This window comes from Rhinolophus hipposideros (assembly GCF_964194185.1).
Source record: "Rhinolophus hipposideros genome assembly, chromosome: 26".
Taxonomy (NCBI): Eukaryota; Metazoa; Chordata; class Mammalia; order Chiroptera; family Rhinolophidae; genus Rhinolophus; species Rhinolophus hipposideros.
In genome coordinates this window covers 14,975,192-14,996,233 of record NC_138072.1, presented here as the reverse complement: position 1 = coordinate 14,996,233, position 21,042 = coordinate 14,975,192, and the positions used below count along the sequence as shown (strand labels likewise).

The 21,042-nt window shown below is 38.1% G+C and overlaps 1 protein-coding gene across 4 annotated transcripts in view; it reads right to left on the bottom strand.

Moving 5' to 3' along the window:
* The window catches only part of AHCTF1 (AT-hook containing transcription factor 1), a gene marked incomplete at its 5' end in the record, with an annotated part of 75,845 nt that extends 59,320 nt beyond the window's left edge, over positions 1 to 16,525 (bottom strand). For 2 of the 4 annotated variants that reach the window (XM_081039021.1, XM_081039024.1), the window contains 2 exons: positions 1,227 to 1,480; positions 4,682 to 4,835. In XM_081039021.1, the coding sequence (XP_080895147.1) occupies positions 1,227 to 1,480; positions 4,682 to 4,835 (408 nt within the window). Of the gene's footprint in view, positions 1 to 1,226; positions 1,481 to 4,681; positions 4,836 to 6,442; positions 6,482 to 16,062 lie in introns of those variants that run through there. The other 2 variants (XM_081039022.1, XM_081039023.1) reach the window with 2 other exon arrangements.
* Between the last annotated feature and the right edge of the window lie 4,517 nt (positions 16,526 to 21,042).

The following is a 21,042-nucleotide window of genomic DNA, read 5'->3' as shown; positions in this document are numbered from 1 at the left end:
ACCCACTGGGTCAGTTTCCTCAACTGTAAAAATATATTATTTTGTCATTAAGCTCCCTTTTAATTTTAAAATTCTATTCTAGAACTATATACATTATATACATACATACATTTTTATGTATATCTAAGTGCATACTTTTTCATACCATATATAGAAAAAATTCTACTCTTCCATGATTTTATATTTGTGTGTGTGTGTGAGCGTGCGTGCACATATGCATTTGTAAGTGTATACATTTTCTCACCAAGCATGGAAGAACAGCAATAAACCTGCTAAAGAAACAACTGAATTCAAAGTACTTCTATATTTACTACTGGATAACATGTCTGGAATATGGAAGGCATACATATATTAGAATAAATAGTGATTACAGATGCATCTGCTATTTAAACATATTATTCAAATCTTAAACAATAATGGAGACATGTTTTCCATATTGCTCCAAGGCTATATAAGTTGACCCTTGAACAACGTGGGTATGAACTGCATAGATCTGCTTATATGTGGATTTTTTTCAACAAATACATACCGTATTGTAAATGTATTTTCTTCCTTAGGATTTTCTTAATAACATTTTTTTCCTCTAGCTCACTTTATTGTAAGAATACAGTATGTAATACATAAAACGCACAAAATATGTGATAATCAACTGTGTTATCGGTAAGGCTTTCATCAACAGTAAGCTGTTAGCAGTTAAGTTTTTGAGAAGTCAAAAATTACATGCCAAAAAAAAACCTATATGCAGATTTCCAAATGCACAGGGGTGGGAGGGGTGTCAGCACCTCCTAACCCCGTATGGTTCAAGGGTCAATGATAGTCTCAAAGTAAAAGAGAAAAAACAGAGAAGAGAGAAAAATATGCCATAGCAATGAATATTTTAATACTTTCAGCATCCTCATAAAACACAACTAGAGGTAAAAACAAAATTCAGATGATACTTTTCATATAAAAGGATATTAGACTACACGTCATCACTATAATTTAGTTTGTAATTTTCTAACCAAGAATTAAGAGAGTTATATTTCAAATTTTAAGTTCCTTTCATAATATAACATTTTTAACCTTTTTTACTTTGAACTTTTTAATGAAAAATAATACACTTCCATAAAAATGATCTAATTATAAGTGTATAGCTCAATGATTTTTCACAAAGTGAACACACTTGTATAACCAGTAGGGGTTCAGTTTTGACAGCAGAATGTCCACTTATCTTAAGCAGTACCTACCCTTCCGGGAAGAACAACTGCTTTAACCACTCTTGATACACCAAGGTCATAAAGACAGAGAACGCTCCCTTCTGCTTCTTCCAATCCAATTAACAATCCAGTTCTCTTCTGCCAAGAGAATTCTTTCACAGCGAGGACTACAGGTGGCTGCCCATTCACTCCACTGAATCTATATGCAGACAACCGCTCTCCTGTTAGAGAGTTTACTACTTCAAGTTGTGGGCCACAAGCCAAGCAAGCAAGTCCATTTTTCCCTGGAAGAAAAAAAAGCAAAAATGTTGCTTATTTTAACATTGTATATATACACAAAACTAAATAGCAGTTAGCTTTTACATTTATACTATACAACTCATTATATAAAACTTCCTATATTATCTCCAAATTGAAATCTAACCATTTTATAAAACAGAGTGGTCCTCAAATTAGTCAAATAAATTGAACAACTAATAATAAAGTAATGATTCCATAAAGGTACCTTGCTATGTGATTAAATACATTATCTCATTTACTCCTTGTCATACCTCAATACTGAGATAAGGCAGCTAACCTTTCATACAGCTAAACAACTTGCCCAAAGCAGCACAGCTACAAATACCATGTTTCCCCGAAAATAAGACCTAGACGGACAATCAGCTCTAATGCGTCTTTTGGAGCAAAAATTAATATAATTAAAATTAATTAATATAGTAAAATAAGACCGGGTCTTAAATAATGTAACGTAATTAATACAATATAAGTATAGTATGATTTAATTAATAATATATAAAATAAAAATAAAATATAATAATATCGGGTCTTATATTAACTTTTGCTCCAAAAGACACATTAGAGCTGATTGTCCGGCTAGGTCTTATTTTCGGGGAAACAGGGTATCAGCACCAGAAGTGGATCTCAAATCTAACTCCAAAGCTTATACTTTAACTACATTATACCTTAAACTACACCTATACATACATACATACATACATACATACATATATACATACACACACACACACCTATATGTCATTATACCTTTAACTACACCTATACCCATGGGTGCTATGGGAATTAGAAAATGTAACACATGATTCTATCCCTGAAGAGTTCAAAAACTAACTGAGAAGACAAGGCATAACTAGCATAACAATAGGAAATTTCAGAAGCTCTTTCTGGCCCCGTACTAGTTGTGTTTGGGTTTTAGTCCGCATGCAATGTAAAGTAACTGGAGGGTACCAAGCAGGACAGTGACAATCTGATTTATGTTTTTAAATGTCACTCTAGCTGCTAAGCAGAAAATGGACAATAAGGGGAAAGCACAGAGGAGACGTAGGGAGATGATACTTAAGCTTGGTGGCCATTGACAGGGAAAAGTAGATTTTTGAGATTCATCTTAGAGGCAGAACTCAAAGGATCTGCTTGCTGATGAACGAGATACAGGGAGGTGAGTAAAACAGAAAAATCAAGAAGAGACCCTGAATTTTCCCTTGAGGAGTAGATGGATGGTGGTTTAACTTTTACTATTAAATTTGTGTTGTCTCTCACACATCTAAGTAGACAGCTGAATATGAGATTATAGCTGAGAGGAGGCTATAAAGAAACAGCATGGCACAGTGGGTACCCAGAATGCATGGGTTCAAAGCTCATTTTTGTCACTTGCTATGTATGTAACTAAGATGAAATTACCTATTTGATTCTCAGATACATACAACAGTGACTACTTAAAAAAGTCTAATACTTATCCAATAAAAAATTGTTACTGCGCCTGGCATATACAGTAAGTTACTACTTTATTTTTATTTTTTTAAAGATTTTTTTTTTTTAATCAGAGAAGGGGAACAGGACTTTATTGGGGAACAGTGTGTACTTCCAGGATTTTTTCCAAGTTAAGTTGCTATCCTTTCAATCGTAGTTGTAGAGGGTGCAGTTCAGCTCCAGGTCCAGTTGCCGTTGTTAGTTCCCCACCATCCCTTGCGGGAATCAAACTAGCAACCTTGTGGTTGAGAGGACGCTTTCCAACCAACTGAGCCATCCGGGAGCTCAGTGGCAGCTCAGCTCAAGGTGCCTTGTTCAATCTTAGTTGCAGGGGGCGGAGCCCACCATCCCTTGTAGGAGTCCAACCAGCAACCTTGTGGTTGAGAGCCCACTGGCCCACGTGGGAATCAAACTGGCAGCCTTCGGAGTTAGGAGCACGGAGCTCCAACCACCTGAGCCACTGGGCCAGCCCCACTACTTTTAATATTCAAGAGAATAACACTGTGAATAGATAAATGGCTGATATATATATATGTTTTGCTATCTTTCTGCTAGTAAGGATGGCTGTAAAATTCACTTTCGGAAAAGTCTTCTGCAATACCTTTCACTAGACTGAAAACCATAATCAAATGGCTTCTTTGGTATGGTTTTCTGCTGTATTATATAATCTATACTATATATTGAGATCTTGTTCAGATTAATGGAATTAAGAGATAAGACTTTCTGAATATTTTGTATTGCCCAGGGCCCTAATGTCAGAATTTTTCTACTCATAATTATGACTGTTTAGGTTCTAATCCAAACTGACCAAAACTTACTGATTATAAAGAAAAACCAACTGTGTATTATTTCTACTTTCTAAATGTACTCAATACTAAAATGTATAAAACATACGGTAGTTTTAATGAGGAAAAATGAACTATACCTCTCAAAGTCACTGAAAATATGTTCTAAATTTTATATATGTGTGTGTGTGTATATATATATATATATATATATATATATATATATATGCATGTGTGTACACACACAAAGTGCCAAAAAATGTATATATATTTTAAGAAAAGGAACTGTATTAAAATTGTAATACTCAATATATACCAATAACAAAAGATGAACACAAGTCATGTTTGACTTCTGCAATTACAAGAGGTGCTCCAAGTGGTTACCATCAGCATCCAGACACTTCTGACGATGGCAAACTAATGCTTGAGCAACGCTGACCAAAGTGTCCACTTGTACTGCTGCACATACTGTGTCACTTTCTTAAGTATCGCAGTGTAGCCGGTGTTCTACGGTACACCACGTCCGTTAAGGTCCCCATAGGTAGAAGTCAACGGGTATTAAGTCAGGAGAACGTTCTCGAATTTCAAACACCATTTTAAAATGGTGTTACACTCCTCAAACGACATCCACGCTTCCACCATTTTCTTTGTCCTGCCTGTCGCATGGTGACACTAGCATTCATTTGATTAACACCATCTTTTGAGTGAACATCATACTACACATTGCTACCGTAATTCAATTCAACTTCGAAAGGTAATACATAGATAACAGCTCTAAAAATGTGTATACATTTTTTGGCACCCCCACTATATACATATGACCACCCTAACCAGGTTCTGCGTTATTTCCCATTCACATTAAAGAAATTGCAATAGATGTTATTATTTACTTTACAAATCAATCTAATTAGTAAATTTCCAGCAACATTATTTTACCTGCAGCAAACTTTCCACGAAGCACAGACTCTATTGATATTTCGTCTTCTCCAAGGGCTTCAACAGTTACCTCTGGGAACTGCAGAAGACCACTAGTCACTTGTGCTGTTAAGTCGTGCATACTTCCCCTGTAAATATTTTTAAAAGACAACATTATTATGATATATTTCTACTATAATGAACTTGATTATCTCTAACCAGAAGAAAAAAAGAAAAAGCCACCCCGTAAAAATAAATAAAATCTGATTATAAAAAAATACATATTATGTGTCGCGTCCAGCACAACACAGGCAGTGAGGGTGTGAGAAGTGGTGGTTTGGGTTAAGTTTTTAAGAAAGAAACGAACAGAGACTTTATGCTGTTAAATCTCTCAGAAGGCCAGGGGTATCTCAGTCTCAGAGGACTGGAGCCCTGAACAAAGCCGACTGGAGGCTTTTATTGACCAGTATGTAAGGGAGTAACAGTGTTTTATGGCACGGTCTGTGAGACTCATTTATCATATAAACATCCCAAGCCAATTTATCTTAGTCTTTAAATAGTCAAAGTACAAGGTCCCACTATATCTTCCTTAAGGTAAATATCTTCTCAGTGTTAAGTCTCTCAGATATTAGAGATAACTGGTCTTCGTTCTCCTCATTACTTTTCTAACTGACAGTTATGAGGGAAAAGCCAGGGCCCGCAACAGACTTTCCCAAGCAGGGGGAAGGGGAGGCAAGGCTCTTTCCCATATTTGTTTAAGGCAGCTCATTGGGGGTCCCCACTCGGTTCCGCCTGCCTTAGGTTGTATCTCCTGTGAGATATCTTACCCGTCTTTGGCTGCAAACCATCTTTTGGGGATCAGACAGAGAGACATAAGGTGTAAACACAAGGATGGAACAGAGTCCCAGAAAGGCACAATTTCACACTCTTCTTTCCTTAAGGAAAGACATGGAGGGACAGTTTGGCTAGGCTGTTGTGCGACTACAATTATATGCTTCTGGATCTTAGATATTTTCTCCTAAGAAAACATTTCCCAAACAGCCTTAGGAAAGTTTCATTAAACTAGATATTGTAAGGATATACACGATTAACTAGATTCTTCGAAAACTGGTTCAATGCAGTTAATCTTACTGCCCCTCAAACAACACTTCCACTTCACAAACAAACAAACAAATGATATAGTGTAGAAAAATTACTGCTACAGTAAAAGGGGAGAAAGTCCATGACCAAAATGACCAAATCCACAGCAACCTTAGGAATTAAGTTTGGCACATATCTTTAACTAGATAAAAGAAAATCTAAAATTACCTTTCATTTCCAACATATAGAAGACTAGACTCCCTGAATGACCCTCTCATTATAATCAATTAAAAATGATGGTTAAAACATGAATGTGTTTTTTTGAATGATACTGAATTGGCAAAGCCAAAAGTGAAGAAACAGCAGGAATTTAGACAAACGGGTTTGGGCCCTGAGGGTTAGCTAACAAATCCAGTCCTGGTGACTCTGATCTTGTTGTCAGTACTCTGAAATCTCCAGAGACAAAAGATAAAGCTTAGTACTAACAAGAGCCAATGAAAGCTAAGAAGAGCCTCTCCACCCCACAAACCCATTTAACTCCACAAGGCTATGTCATCTGCATAAAGGTAGACGAGAGAAAAACCCACTGTGCAGGAAAAGGAGCAGCAAAGCTGCCTGTTTTGACCTTGGCTGTAAGACTCTACTTGAAAAAAAAAAATTTTCCTTCACACAAATGAATGGACGGAATTTAAAGTACATTACCTGAAAATACTCAGGTGAAGAATTAATTAGTAAGTATTCTCAAGCTGGTAATGCTCCAAACAACCCACAGAAACCACCGTATATTCTTTGGAATCTCAGAGTTCTAAAAGATGGAAGTTCAAAGAAAATGAGCTCACAGTCAAAATAACAAAATTTACCAAGGATATCATGATCAACAGACAGCAGAATCAGTCTGTCAAAGACTTCAGATATCGAAATGATCAGAAAATGGAAAATAAGGAAGTTTAATATGCTTAAAGAAATCAAAGATTTAGCTTGCCAATGAGGAAGAAACTTTAAAAATTAAAATGAAAAATGGTTAAGCAGATTTGAAAAAAATAGAACTTCTATATTGAAAAGTGAAATAAGTAAAATTTAGAACTCAATAGGAAAAAATGGGGCAATAAGAACATTGCAGCTACATGCAACATTATGGACAAAGTTCAGAATATAATATTAAACAATAAAAGTAGCAAAAAATACATGTAGAATGATTACATTTACATAAAGCTAAAAAGACCGTAAAACTAAACAAAATATTGCCTAAAGATACAAACATATGTAGCAAAACCATGAACAAAACAAGGAAATAATGAACACAAAATTCACAATAGTAGTTACCTTTGAGGAGGGAAAAGGGATCAGAATGGAAAAGAATATACACAGGACTCCAAGGTAACGGTCAAGTTCTTCTAAAATTTGGTGGGGAGTACATAGGTAATCATTGCATCATGATTCTTTATAACTTACAAATATTCTTTTATGCCCACTCAACAAATAACAGACAACAGAGGGAGAAGACCTAACATGTTTATTCAGAATAGCCCCTCCCCAAAATATAACACTAACAGTTAGGAAGAGGCAATAAACTAAAAGATTATTTCCCATATTTATAGAAACACCAATTCTTGGTAATCAGGAAGACCAGTGAATCCTAGGTAGAATAAATAAAAGGAAATGAGTTCAACAACAGTAGAAGCCAGAAGTCTGAAATATCTTCAAAACTCTAAGCAAAAATAGCAGTCAACACATAATTATATATCACTGAAATTATCCTTAAGAACAAATATGAAGCACATTTTTAGACAAAAATTGAGTTTACTACAAACAGACCCTTCCCTTAAAGTGAATTCTAAAAGATTGTAAGGTAGAAGACTTCAGGTAGAATAGTGATCAGAGAGGAGGTTTGAGATACAAAAAGAATGGTGTGTCGAAGTACTTGTAAATAAATGGAAAAATCTGAAATACAGACCACATAACAATAATAATGATTAATGTATGGGATTTAAATAAAGCATCCGTACTCCTTTTATCATCGGAGAGAACAAAGACACAGTGGTTCATTTTACACTTTTTTACATATCCATGTTGAAAATATGTACAGTTAACCCTTGAATAACAACAGTTTGAACTGCAAGGGTCCACTTGTGGATTTTTTTTTTCACTAAATACTGTAAATGTATTTTTTCCTCCTTATGGTGTTCTTAATAACATTTTCTTTAGCTTAATTTGCCCCTACTCCTTCATGTTGTTCAAGGGTCAACTGTACAGGAAGAGATATTCACAAGAATGTACCTATCAGTAATTTTCTTAATAGTAAAATACTAAAAATAACCAAACAAGAGAATGAAGTGGAATTTGCTTTATCAGACAGTAAAAACACACTATTACATTATAATAATTAAAATAATTTGAGACAGGCTAATAATGGACAAACAGATCAAACAGATAATCTAGACATAGAGCCACAAAAAATCCAGTAGATGATAAAAAGCACATTTTGATATTTCAAATCAGAGAGGAAATATGGACTATTCAATTGACTTTATTGGTACAATTTGCTACTCATTTTCAGCAAAGAAGTTACACACTGGTGCAGCAAAGGAGTTACACACATTACCGATACACATACTACACATGCCTCCCTTAATATCTAGAAATTGAATAAAATGTTTCAGAGAGAAGTAAACTAAAGGGATGAAAAGATAACCCTAGTTTTCCTAGGAAAACTTCAGTTCTAGAAGCCTCTCATTACACACAGCACAGACCACATCAGAGGGCCATCTTCCAGGGTGCTATGATGCATTTTTGGGGGAAAGGCATGAAAATCCAAAGAAGTCTACCAGGCAGGAGAGTGATCCCAGGGACAAGTTATTTCACCAGGTATAAGGTTTCCCACCAGTGATTACACTCAATTGTAACATTTTAGCATTTTACAGTTTATTCTAGTTCATAAAATTAGTCTCTATGAATTCTTCTATATATCTGCACACAGAAATGTGTGAAATATTCTCAAAATATTAGTACTGTTTACTATTGTGTGATCCAAATTTGGGGTGACTTGTTTCTTTATACTTTGCAATATGGCTTGGATTCTAAAAACATTTTTCATTTTTATAAAATCAATAATAATGACAGAATTTTTTAAAAAACAAAACAAAATCTGAAATAAAACTCTGAAAATACAGGAGATAGTTATGTAACCTTAGGATGGGAAGAAGGTGCAAGTCAACTTTAATATTCACTATCAAGAAAATGCCAAGTCATGATACCATTTTTGCCAATTACTGTTGAATGTACAGGGAAACACACATGCATATATACTATTGTGGGAACATAAACCCCAACAGCCTTTTCGGAGGATAATTTGCCAGCTCATAATTTTACATGGAAAAATCTTTTGACCTGGCAATTCCAGAACTTTGATCTCCTATATGCAAAAGACTTATATCCTCTATCTTACTCACCTGCAGCAAGATCATGGGGAAAGAAATCCCTGTCACTCCATGACTTCAAATATTGCATGACACAACTCCTTCCAAAGCGACAGACAGCACTAACCATTCTCTCTATTTGGATGCTACCAAGACACTTCAAACTCAGTATTTCCAAAATGAAATAATCTTTCTCCCTCCTCCTTAGAAATTTATCCCCTTTCTTTTATTTCGTCTCTCAGTTAATGATTCTATTACCTACCCAGAAACTTTAAGAACTGAGCTAAAACAATGATTCTTCAAGAAACTTTCCCTGACGACTAACCCTCCCCTCACTCCACATGCCTGGGTTAAGTTATAACTATCCTGTTCGTTCCTAATGAACCTGGTACTTCTCCTATCATGTATGGCACTTATCTCACTGTGTAACTGCTTCTTTGTATCCCCAACTAGATTGAAAGTTCTTAGAGGACAAATATATACCTTACTTTATCATTTTAATTCCATACTGTGGAACAAAATATTGGTTAAATACATGAATAAATGGTGTTCCTTTCCTTTTCCTCCCCTTATCATGCTATGTAAGTAGTAACCAAAAACAGCCCACTTAAAAAAAAAAAATTCTGCATTCCAGTCCATCATTTTTATTCCTAATGATTCTGCCTTTGTCAAATGCCTGATCTCTTACTAGACTGCTGATGGTCTTTTTACCTCGTTACCTGTTCTTGCCATTCGTATTCTTTACCCAAAGCTATAACTGGCAAGGACTTAGGTCATCCTTGCCAAAAAAAAAGTATGTGAAAAAATAATAAATTTGAAAAGGTCACTCAAAAAGTTAACAAAAAATGAGTTTTAATTTTCTGTTGTCTATAAATGCTATTTTCTAGATAAAATTCTGATCAACTCAAAAACCGTATGTCACCATGAACTCAAAAAACCTGAAGGTATGTTTGAGATTTCCTACTCATTGAAAGTGGAGGCTTGCTTTTTATTATCCAAAACAAATCCCAAAGTACACTATAAAGACAGTAGATTGTAATTACTCTGCTATATGGTCAATAGAAAGTAATGACTATTGGCCTCCAACACATGAAAACCTCTATATTTATATGAGGGCCCGAGGCTAAACTCTTAGCTCCTGAAAGCATTGTATTTACACATAATGATCACATTTGTCTCCTCCTAAGTATCTTAGTACTAAAGAAAATGTTAGACAAATTTAGGAAGGAAGAGCCTCAATCACATTCACAGTATGTTATTTTCCTCTCTGATACCTTTCTATAGTCTTGATAAGACCAGTGTAATGGTACTCTGAATTTAACACATTTTCCTATTAACTTGAAACTAAAGTCATTTCTCTAGAGCTAAACCCTTCAGAATTCCACATGGTAGCTTTTCTCAGTGTATTCAGTAGTGTTCAGAGACATTCAGCAAAAGTTCCACAATCACTGCAATTCAATCAAGATCAATCACCCCAACAGAATTTTTTTTTTTTTTTTTTTTTTTTGCGGCCGGTCTCCAGGGATGCTGGAGCCCTGATTTATTTTTTCTTCACCAATATATACCCTTTGGGTACGTGCAGTTTAACAATCACATGTGCGCATTACCTCACAGAAGGTAAATTTCTAACAACAACAGAATTTTTAAAAGATTTTCATAAGGTGATTCTAAACTTTATCTGAAAGAATAATACACAAAAATCAATTTTTTGAATATGAAATATATAAATGTTCTATTTCTTAGGCTGGATGTATTTTCTGTTATTTTTAATATAAAACAGAGATTACGTTGTGGAAATACCAGCTCAAACAGTCACAGTATTTTAAAAGAGAGTTGTGATTTCCACTCCAGATATGCCCACCATTTAAAAAACAGGACAAAATATATTAAACAAGAAGGAGTTCAGGCAATGGACAACAGGTAGCACAGGACAGTGGTCCTTGAGGGAAGTAAAAACAAAATGACTTCTAGGACTGTCCCAGTTTACTGTGCCTAGAATGGCCAGAACAGAGAGGGGGAACCCAAATGGAGCCTGAGGGTCTCCTTGAGCTGAGGAGATCACAAAGCCAAAGGCAGCTAGAATTCGTCGGCAGAGTAAGTACAACAGGCCCTACAAAGGGCTCCAGAGATCTGCATTGGGTTCCCCTGAATCTTCACCTGATCAGCCTAAGCATGTAAGGAAACTACCAAGAGGCCAAGGAATGAATCATTGGAAAAGTGGAGAAAATCCCCAGAGCATACACAGGGCCAGGAATAGCTCCATAGTGGAAAAACCTCATAATACATGGGGCACAGAGTAGAGTACTCAGAAAGGTACTGACTGTTTCAGTAGTATGGAGGAAAAAATAGCCCTCCTCTAGACTGCTCTGTACTAGTCTACAAAGGCTCAAAAGCAAGTCTCAAAGAATCAGTGTTTCCAAGTAACTTAGCTGCATCCCAAAACAAAGCTCAAGAATATATAAAGAAACGCAAAAATATTCACTCCTCAAGAAAGTAAAATTCACAATGTCTGGCACCCAATCAAAAATTGTCAGGCACACAAAGCAGCAGGGTGGTATGACCCATAATAAGGGGGAAAGGAACAGACCTACAAACGACACAAACATTAGAATTACTAGATGAAGAAATTAAATCAGTTATTCTAGCTATAATCCCCATGTCCAAGAAGATAGAAGAAAGCATGAGCATGTTAAGGAGATTTAGAAGATATAAGACTAAATTGAACTTTTAGAGATGACAAATACATTAAATGGGATTAACAGATGAGATATAGAAAATATTAGTAAATGTAAACACCCACAATAGAAACTATCTAAAATGAAGCAGAGAGAAAAAAGACTGAGACTGGGGGTAGGAGTGGGGGATGGGGAAGAATGGAGCTATGGAAGAACCTCTCGTACCCTAATATTTATAATACAAATCTCCAAAAGGAGAAAATAAATATATGAAAAACTAATGGCCAAATTGTTTCAAATTTGATGACAACTATAAGCCCACAAATCCAAAAATGGCAGTAAAACTCAAAGGACAAGAAACATGAAGAAACTCCACCAAAATACGTCAAAATCAAAGAACAAAGAGAAAATCTTAAAGTAACACCCTGCAAAGAGGAACAAAGATAACAATGACAGGAAACTTGAAAACCATGCAAGCCATAAGAGAGTGGAACAACATACTTTAAGTTCTGAAAGAAATTAAGCTTTTATGACATGCCACCGTTGGCAACCTGTAAAAAGTAATTTACAAAGTTTCAACTCCTTCTCAAGTTTTAGATAGGCTGAGCAAAAACGCTGCGCTGGCTGTCAACGAACATACTGTTCATTTTCTTAATAAAGCACATGGATTATGTCACTCTCCTTCTCAAAACCCTTCAATGACTCCCTACTGCATATTAAAATCAACACCCTCAGTCACAGGCAATGTGGCAGTCCCAGACTACCTTTACAGTGTTTTCTCCCAAAACCACTTCCTTCATCAGTTTGCTATTGCCTAGCACTTTCATTCTTTTATGCTGTTCCTTCGTTCCATCTCCATATAACCAAAGCCCATCATTCAAGGACTAGATTCCCAGTGTGGTCTGGGCAGATCCATCCTTTCCTATTTCATTTCATCTCTGAGCTCACTCCTTTCCACCTTTATGTTAGCAACCCTAAATGAAATTTGTGAAACTCATTAATTGGGGTTGCCTGTCTTCCTCACTATACTATGAATTCCTAACAGGCAAAACTCATATCTTATTCCTGTGAATTCTAGAGGATAAAAATGCCTTGCAACATGTGGTAAATTAGAATAGCAAGATACTAGCAGGGGCAGAGACAGACATGTTAAACAATAAAATCAATTAAAAAAAAATCAATATTCTTAAAACCCAACAAAACAACCAAATTAAAAAAAATAGCCAAAGACCTTAATAGATACCTCAATAAATAAGACATACAAATAGCAAATAAGCACATGAAAAGATGCTCCCCATCACGTCCTCAGGGAAATGCAAATGAAAACATTAATGACATACCACTACACACCTATTCGAAGGGCCCAAATCCAGAACACTGACAAGACAAAACGCTGATAACGATGTCGAGCAACAGGAACTCTCTCGTTCAGTGCTGGTGGGGATGCAAAATGGTGCAGCCGTTTTGGAAGACAGTTCAGGGATCTGTTACAAAACTAAACATACTCTTACCATAAAAGCCAGGAATCACACTCCTTGGCATTTATCCAAAAGAGCTGAAAACGTATGTCTACACCAAAACCTGCACATGAATGTATATAACAGCTTTACTCATATTTGTCAAAACCTGGAAACAACCACGATATCCTTCAGTAGGTATATGGGTAAATAAACAGTGATATATCCATATAATGGACAATTATTGGGTGCTTTATAAAGTTACCAAGCCATGTAATGACATGGAGGAAAATTAAATGCATATGACTAAGTGAAAGAAGCCAATCTGAAAAGGCTACATGCTGCATGATTCCAACTATATGACAATTCTGGAAAAGGCAACACTGTGGAGACAGTAAAAAGATCAGTGGTTGCCAGAGGTTAGAAGAGAGGCAGGGATGAATACTAGGCAGAACACCGAGGATTTCTAGGGCAATGAAACTACTCTGAGTGACACTACAGGTGGATACATGCCATTAGACATTTGTCCAAACCCATAGAAGGTACACTACCAAGAGCAAACTGTAATGTATACTATGGACTTTGGATGATAATAACGTAGGTTCATCAATTAATTGTTTTGCTCTGGCGGGGGATGGTGATGATGGGGGAAGCTATGCACGAGTGGAAGTAGGGAAAGTGTGTACTGGAAATGTTGGTATCTTCCACACAACTTTGCTGTGAACCTACAACTGCTCTAAAAAATAAAGTCTATTGAAAAGGAAAAAAATATTGAGCTCAACATATTTTTAAGTGTACTACACTGATTCAGCATTGAGAAGCAAACAAAATTCACGAGAGTACTAGGAAAGATACTAACAGAATATCACAAATCAGTTGTGTGAAATACACATATCCTCAAAAGCAGCTGCATTCCACTACAGAAAATAAAGCTCTCATCTAGTTGTTCAATAATTATACTGCAGCATATATTGAGTAAACATTTCTACGAAACATTTTGTTCGCATTTTACTTTTTGACTCAAAAAGACTAACAATTACGATTTAAATGTAAACTACCAGCGGACCTAGAAACTTTCAACCTTTTAGCAGTTCTTTCAATCTTAATTCGAACGTTTATTAGTCGCCAACCACTTCTAAAACATTGTATTGGGAAGGGAATGCAGAGGCAGAAAGATGACTTACTTTCGGACATCAAGGAGTTTACATTCTTAGGAGATACATAGCTGTCAGACACAAATAAATGCTACCACGGACATATATATACTGTGAGACCCCAGGGAAGAAGTGGGATAAAGGGAAATGAAAGGCTCCATAGAAAAGATGGCATTTAAGCGAAGCAGAATTTTAAATGTGAGAACTTAAAAAAGGCAGAGTAGGCACTCCAGGTGAAAGGACATGAGCAAAGAAACATCAAAGTATGTCTTCAAGAAAATGGGCCCAGGACTGGGGACAGTTCTGGACTAGCTGAAGCATAAATCTGTGACTCCGTAGTTGAGGTTGGAAAGTAGAGCAGCCTTATTGTATAGACTGTTGATCTAATCTGGGGCAATGAGACTTCATTCTGAAGAAAGAATGAGGAGTTCCTGAACATTTTCTTGGTTAGGAGAGAAAGAAACAGTGTTTTGTGTCCATCGCAAAATTGCTATATAACAATCCTAGAACATAATTTAAAGAACATAATTTTTGCTGTTTTGCAAATGGGTGACACTTTGGTACGAGGTTATTTAAAAAATCAGTATCAAAAACCACAGCGCGGAGAGAATGTAGATTTTCTCCTAGCGCTTAACACAGAGCATCTCTCAAGCATTAACGTGAGCTGGGCTTGTCATTCCTGCTCAAATCCTCCAAAATCAGTAAACCTACCCTAATTTCTTCTCTCCTCACAGCCCCAAGCAGTGAAAGTTCACGAAAGGTTCTCAAAATCTCCTGGCTCCTTAGAATAGTTTGAGGATAAAATGAAGTTTAGAGTTTCCGAGAAGACTTACACTTTATCCCAAAGGACCCAGACCCAGGTTCTTTCAAATTATCTCAAACTGCCTATTCAAAAAAAAAAAAAAAAAAAAAAGATAACAGCTAATATGAACCTCGTTGGCTTTTAGAACAAATTAACCCCTAATCCCCCCCCCCCCAAAAAAAAAAAGTCAACCAGTAACAAAAGTAATCGTCCTCCAGTTTCCCGGTGGGAAAAGTAAGGCAGATTAACACCCACTCCCACATGCACGGTTCTTTGAAATCTCCTCTTTCCGACCAATTCGCTGCACCTTTCAAACCACGAGTCCACCCCTTCCCTCCCCGCCCTGGACTCACCGAGCCCAGCCCGGGAGCCTGCGGAGCACGCTGCACGGCGTGGAGACCGACCCAAAATGCCAGGAGGTGGCCGAGGAAGGCCCGCCGAGCTCTGCACCACACCGGGGCAGGGAAGAGGCGCCGCGGCCCGGGCCGGCCCGGGAGGGAGAGGACCCGGCCGCCAGCGCGGAAGTGGCGGGGGGTGGACCCCAAGCGCTCCTCCGCCGCCATGTGCCGCCGCTCCGCACAACTGGTTACATAACTCGCCCCGGAGCCCCGGAGCACGCCGTAACCGCTAACGCCCGCGTTCGCCCCCTGCGGCCCGATCTGCCGGCCGGGGCCCCGCCGCTAACGGGGCGGGCACAAGGCCGGCGTCGGCCCGGCAGGAGGCCCCGAGAGCGCAGCGCGGCGGGAGAAGCCGGGCCGCCGCTCGGGGCCCAGGCCGCGCCGGCCCAACCCCCTCCTTCCCTTCGCGAACCGACCTACCGGAGAAGGGCGGGTGACCGAGCCGCCGGGTCCAGTAGGGCGCTAGGCAGACGCGAGCTCCTCCCGCACGGGTCCGTCACAGCATCTCCCGGGAGACACGGTCGCCAGCGGGGGAAAGCACACGCCTCCGCCCCGCGGAAGCTGTTTCACGCCGCACGGGCCTCCGCCGGCGACCTCCCCGGCCACCTCCACCCCACACCCCCCGAGAGCGCCTACGCCGGCTTCAGGCCGGCTGGCCGCTCAGCGACCACAACGCACACGCTGCCCGCGCCGCGGTTCCGGGTCCTCCCCGCTGCGATTCCGCCCCCGCCGCTCGGACAGCGCCGGCCCCGCTTTGCGCATTACCCTGGGCGGACAGACCGAGTCCCACACGCTGGGGAGGGGAGGGGCGGGAAGGGGGAAGGCGGACAGGGAGGGGAGATGGAAAAGAGATGGCTGCGCGAGGACCTCACTTCTCGCGAGTGTTCCGGCCTCGGCCGCCGGCGCCGCGGGAATTTTCAAACTCCGCGTGAAACAAGGTGGCGGAAGAAAGGGGAGGAAAGGGAAGCAGGCTCCTTCATTCACAGAAAATGGGATCTCCCCGCTTCCAACGAGCTGCGGGGGAGAAAGACTACGAATCCCACAGTGCCTTGCGCCTTAAATTGCTCTGGCGGCCCGACCCGCGGGCCCGGCGCGGTGTCGGGAATGGTAGTCTTTGTCTGAGGTCGTGCCCGGCTGGCCCCTCCCGCCTCCGGATCCCATGGGGTGACGCCAGTGGAGAGAGTCGCCACTTTATCATCTGGCCCTGCTTGCTGGCGGCAAGTGATAATCTTTGTCCTCATGGCAACCCCGTTTGCTCTCGGTGGTTTTCGTTTTCTGTGCTCCTACGTTTGGTGACTGGTCTAGTCTTTTTCGTTAAAATTGTATCCCACATCAGTGTTACCTTTCGGTCACCCTGAGGTTTCATTGTAGAATTTCATTTACTTGTTGTTAGGTAGTCTCTTTGAAGCTAGTCTCAGTGCCAAACAGGTTTCAAACAAATAGATGTGGAATATGTCCGTAATAGTTAACACCAAATAAAGGGATTATAACGTCAAGTAGAGGGAGGAGTGTAGCAGGCACCCCACCCCCCTTTTCTTTTTATCAAGAAAGTTTATCCTTTTCTGTTATCCTTTCCATATGGTTTTTGAGATACGCTGCCCTTTAGAAATGCAATTTTCTTTTTTTTCTTTAATTTTTGTTTCTTTATTGGCAGCAACCTCTAAACATGTTTGCAAAAGGTACTGGACTAAATTGAGGCAGAGAGTAGTTAAAAGAGGTTTTGGTTATCTTATTTTACATAGACCTCTTCAAATAGAAACCACTCCTCTATCGGATGTGCCGATCTATGTCCTTGGTTCCCATTCTAAACTTTCTTTGGCAACATTTTATGTTCGATTTCATGAGTATGTATTTGGTAGTCCAAAGAGACGGAGTTTGCCACTCAGGTAGGCTGCCAGTGAGCTGTGTGATGTTAGGATAATTAAGTGACCTCTCTGGGCTAACATTATCAGCTCTGTAGAGCCAGGGTAACTGAATTAGAGGATCTACTGATTGATGACACAGACATTTGTTAACTTTGCTCTAAGGGCCTTGTCAGTTGTAAAATTCAAAAATCTATGTCATCATAATATCCAGATTGATCGACTTTCTAAATGATCTTACAGATTTTAATTGTTCCTCCATCATTACCAACAATGGTTTCTTATGATTGTCTATAATCCGGATGAACACTGCCTGTCTCTGTCCTATTTTATTTCCCTACGTACGCAGTCTCTGAGAATCGTTTCTCCACTCTCTTCCAAACATGTTTTTGCCTTTCAGTGTCTCCCAGTCTCTTCTCTGCTTATCTAAATCTTAATGGTCCAGCTCAAGCCTCTTTTCTCTCCCAAATCTTCCCTTCAGCTTCAGCCCACATTAGTCACTAAGAACTTGCACCGAAAATATGCTGTCTGTTATTTTATGTCTGTTTTCCTTTTTGCCTCTGACTCCATCCACCTACCACCACCAGCTCCACTGGTGAGCACAGACTGTATCTTATACTTTTTAAAATGCTTGTTTCATAACTTCTAGTTTTTTCACTGTAATTGCTTTGTAAACTGAATTTCCACTTTTAAGCTCTTGTTCAGCTCTTTTTCTCCTTTTCATGTAACTAAGCTTATGCCAAATTATTTTAGTCTCAAGAGAGGTTAATAAGTGTTAAGTGAAAAAAGAAATCTGAGTTTGGTTGTCAAACAAGTTTGGGGAAAAGCTGATTAAATAAAATTAAAAATGTCTTTTATGTAATACTTCAATGCATTTAACATGGTTGGCATTTCCCAAAGTTACTTGACCACAGAATGAATCCATTTAGGCTTGTGGAACATCTTACCTCATTAGTGTTCCACAGAATGGACTTTGGTAAACACGGCTTCACAGCTTTCCCTTACGAGAGGAAGCATTGTGTAGCGGAAAGAACCAGACAAACTTGGTCATTTGGAACCAGACAATCTTGGCTTTTAATCCTTTTCACTACTTTCTACATAGCAACAGGACTTTAATCAAATTATTTCACTCTCTGAGCCTGTTTTCTCATCGAATAAGAAAGGACACTACTATTTACTTTTTTTACAGAGCTGTTGCAAAAGTTAAAGAGAAGTATGTGCCCAGCTCAGAACTTCATTCCCTTTCTACCTATATGGTCGCTAGGTATTTTGGTAAAAGGCCTAGAAAAGAATGATGAGTGTGGACCCTCATGCTTCCAGCTGGAATGTTTTATTCAAGAGGCAATATTTCAATATCAATCCAGCATCCTAGGAGTGAGGGACAGCCAACTGATTACAGAGAATTTATAGCTTCATTGAAGTGTTCTGAATTAGATCTCATTTGTTTTGCAAAATAATGGGGGGAAAACTTGATATTTTAACAACAACAAAATGGAGTTTATATGTCTCAGAGAGTCAATGCCTCTGTCCTAACAGCTACATTTTCATCATTTCTGTAGAAATTATTGGTTATAGCTAGCAGTGCCTCACCCTTGATTTTTCCACTTGACAATACATTTGGTGAGTGAAGAGTCATTACATTTCCAGTGATGGTATAGTGGCCAACATAAAAACAAGTGCTAAAATAATTGTTCAGTGAGTGAGTATATATTTATAGATTTCACCAGCCAATGCAAAATATACAATATTATATTAAAAGGGACCCTAGAGATAGTCTAGGCTACACACCTCATTTTATAGATGAGGAAACAGATTGGCAAATGATTTGCCACAAATATTTTGAGATAGATGTTATTTGTTTTGATTTTAAAAAATAGATATTAAATCAAATCTATAGTTTTTTAAAGAAAAGTAATATAAATAAATATTTTTCTGTCATTAAAAGTAGTCTTTATACACTTGAAAAATTGTTTTTCATGAATGGTACAGAAAAACAAAGCCATAGATATCCTTTCTTTCTCTGAACACTGGTGATACTTGTCATACACATGGTACCACAATTAATCTCTTCTTAAAAATTGTTTCCCTTTCTGCCTCTCCCTTTTACATCTTCCTCTTCCAAAATTATTTTTTAAAAATCTGCATATTTTACCTAAAACTATCAGTTCTGATTTCTCTGTTTCTTCATCCCAAAGAATACCATTAATGATGGATCTTGAAATTCTGCTAGGCTATGATGCTCACATACCATAGCATTTTTTATTTTGAACCTTTATTTCCTCAAAATTCATGCTTGCCTTGGAACATCATTATGCTAGTTTCTAGAGGGCTCCAATAATAGTTTGCTACTTTTAATCTATGGTGTTGCAAGTATTATTGCTCATGAGTCACAAATCTCTCACTTAATTGAAGCGCCTTGCCTCTAAGGAAACCAGATAAGAAAAGTTGGCTGTGCAGAATTGGAAAGTGATAGAAATGAGAACAGTCAAGTCTGATATTTCAGTGAAGGAATAGGTCACCATTTCAATAAACCTTTTGTGCCTAGTCTATTAGATGGATTCTCAGCCTTATTTTTTCTTGTGAATATATTTTAATCCCATTGAGCTTGCACGACCTGTATTAGCTGTGAGGTTTGCATGCTGCTTTAAGTTTTCAAAGCATTGTAAATTATTAGTCAAAACAATATCTCTACATGGTTTAAATTATAAACTGGGGATTTTTTCCATTTTCCTTTTCTGATCCTTACTCTTTCTTGGGTCTTCTTTATGATTTCTTAATAAACTTCAGGGAGATTTGTTGAATTTGGTTAGAGAAAAGTGTAGGTGACATGGTATCAATTTTTCACCATGAAATGTCTGAAAATTGAAACAAGATGTTATCTAGGGTGCCCTAAGTAGAATGTCCAGAATAAAGTTTAGCACACCCTAGAACATTCTTCTCCTGAAAATAAGTTTACATGTAGAAGCTTTTTAGGGTTTACAAGTGAATTATTTATTAGCAGACCACATAATTTCCATTTAGTGATGAAAACAATATAGAACTTTAATGAAACCGAAATCATATCCTTAATACTCTAAGTCATAATTCTCAGGTAGTATTTTTCAGTACAGTTTTAGTTTGTTTCAGTTCCCTATTCACCTGTTTGTTGATCCATTAAATATTTATTGACTGGTTTTAATGAGCTACTTACTATTCAAGGCGTTGGGGATACAAAGTTTGATTGTAAGACCAATATATGTGCCTCAGCAACATGATCAGGTCATCATAATTAAACGAAAAATTGCTTTCCTTTGAAATGTTCTTATAAAAGCTCCTTTAAAATCAAAGAGCGCTGCAGCTCTTTCTTAAGTATCTTATCGGTAATTATAATAACACTCAGTATCCTAATCAGTCATAGGAATATTCTCGTTTCACATTCTGGTTTTGATCAAGACATTTATTCACTACAATAGGTTGAGTCACAGACTTATTTTCCACCTGTGGGACAAAGGCACTTTTAAGGAAGGCCTGCCACTTTTATGTTTGGAGCGGTTTTGAA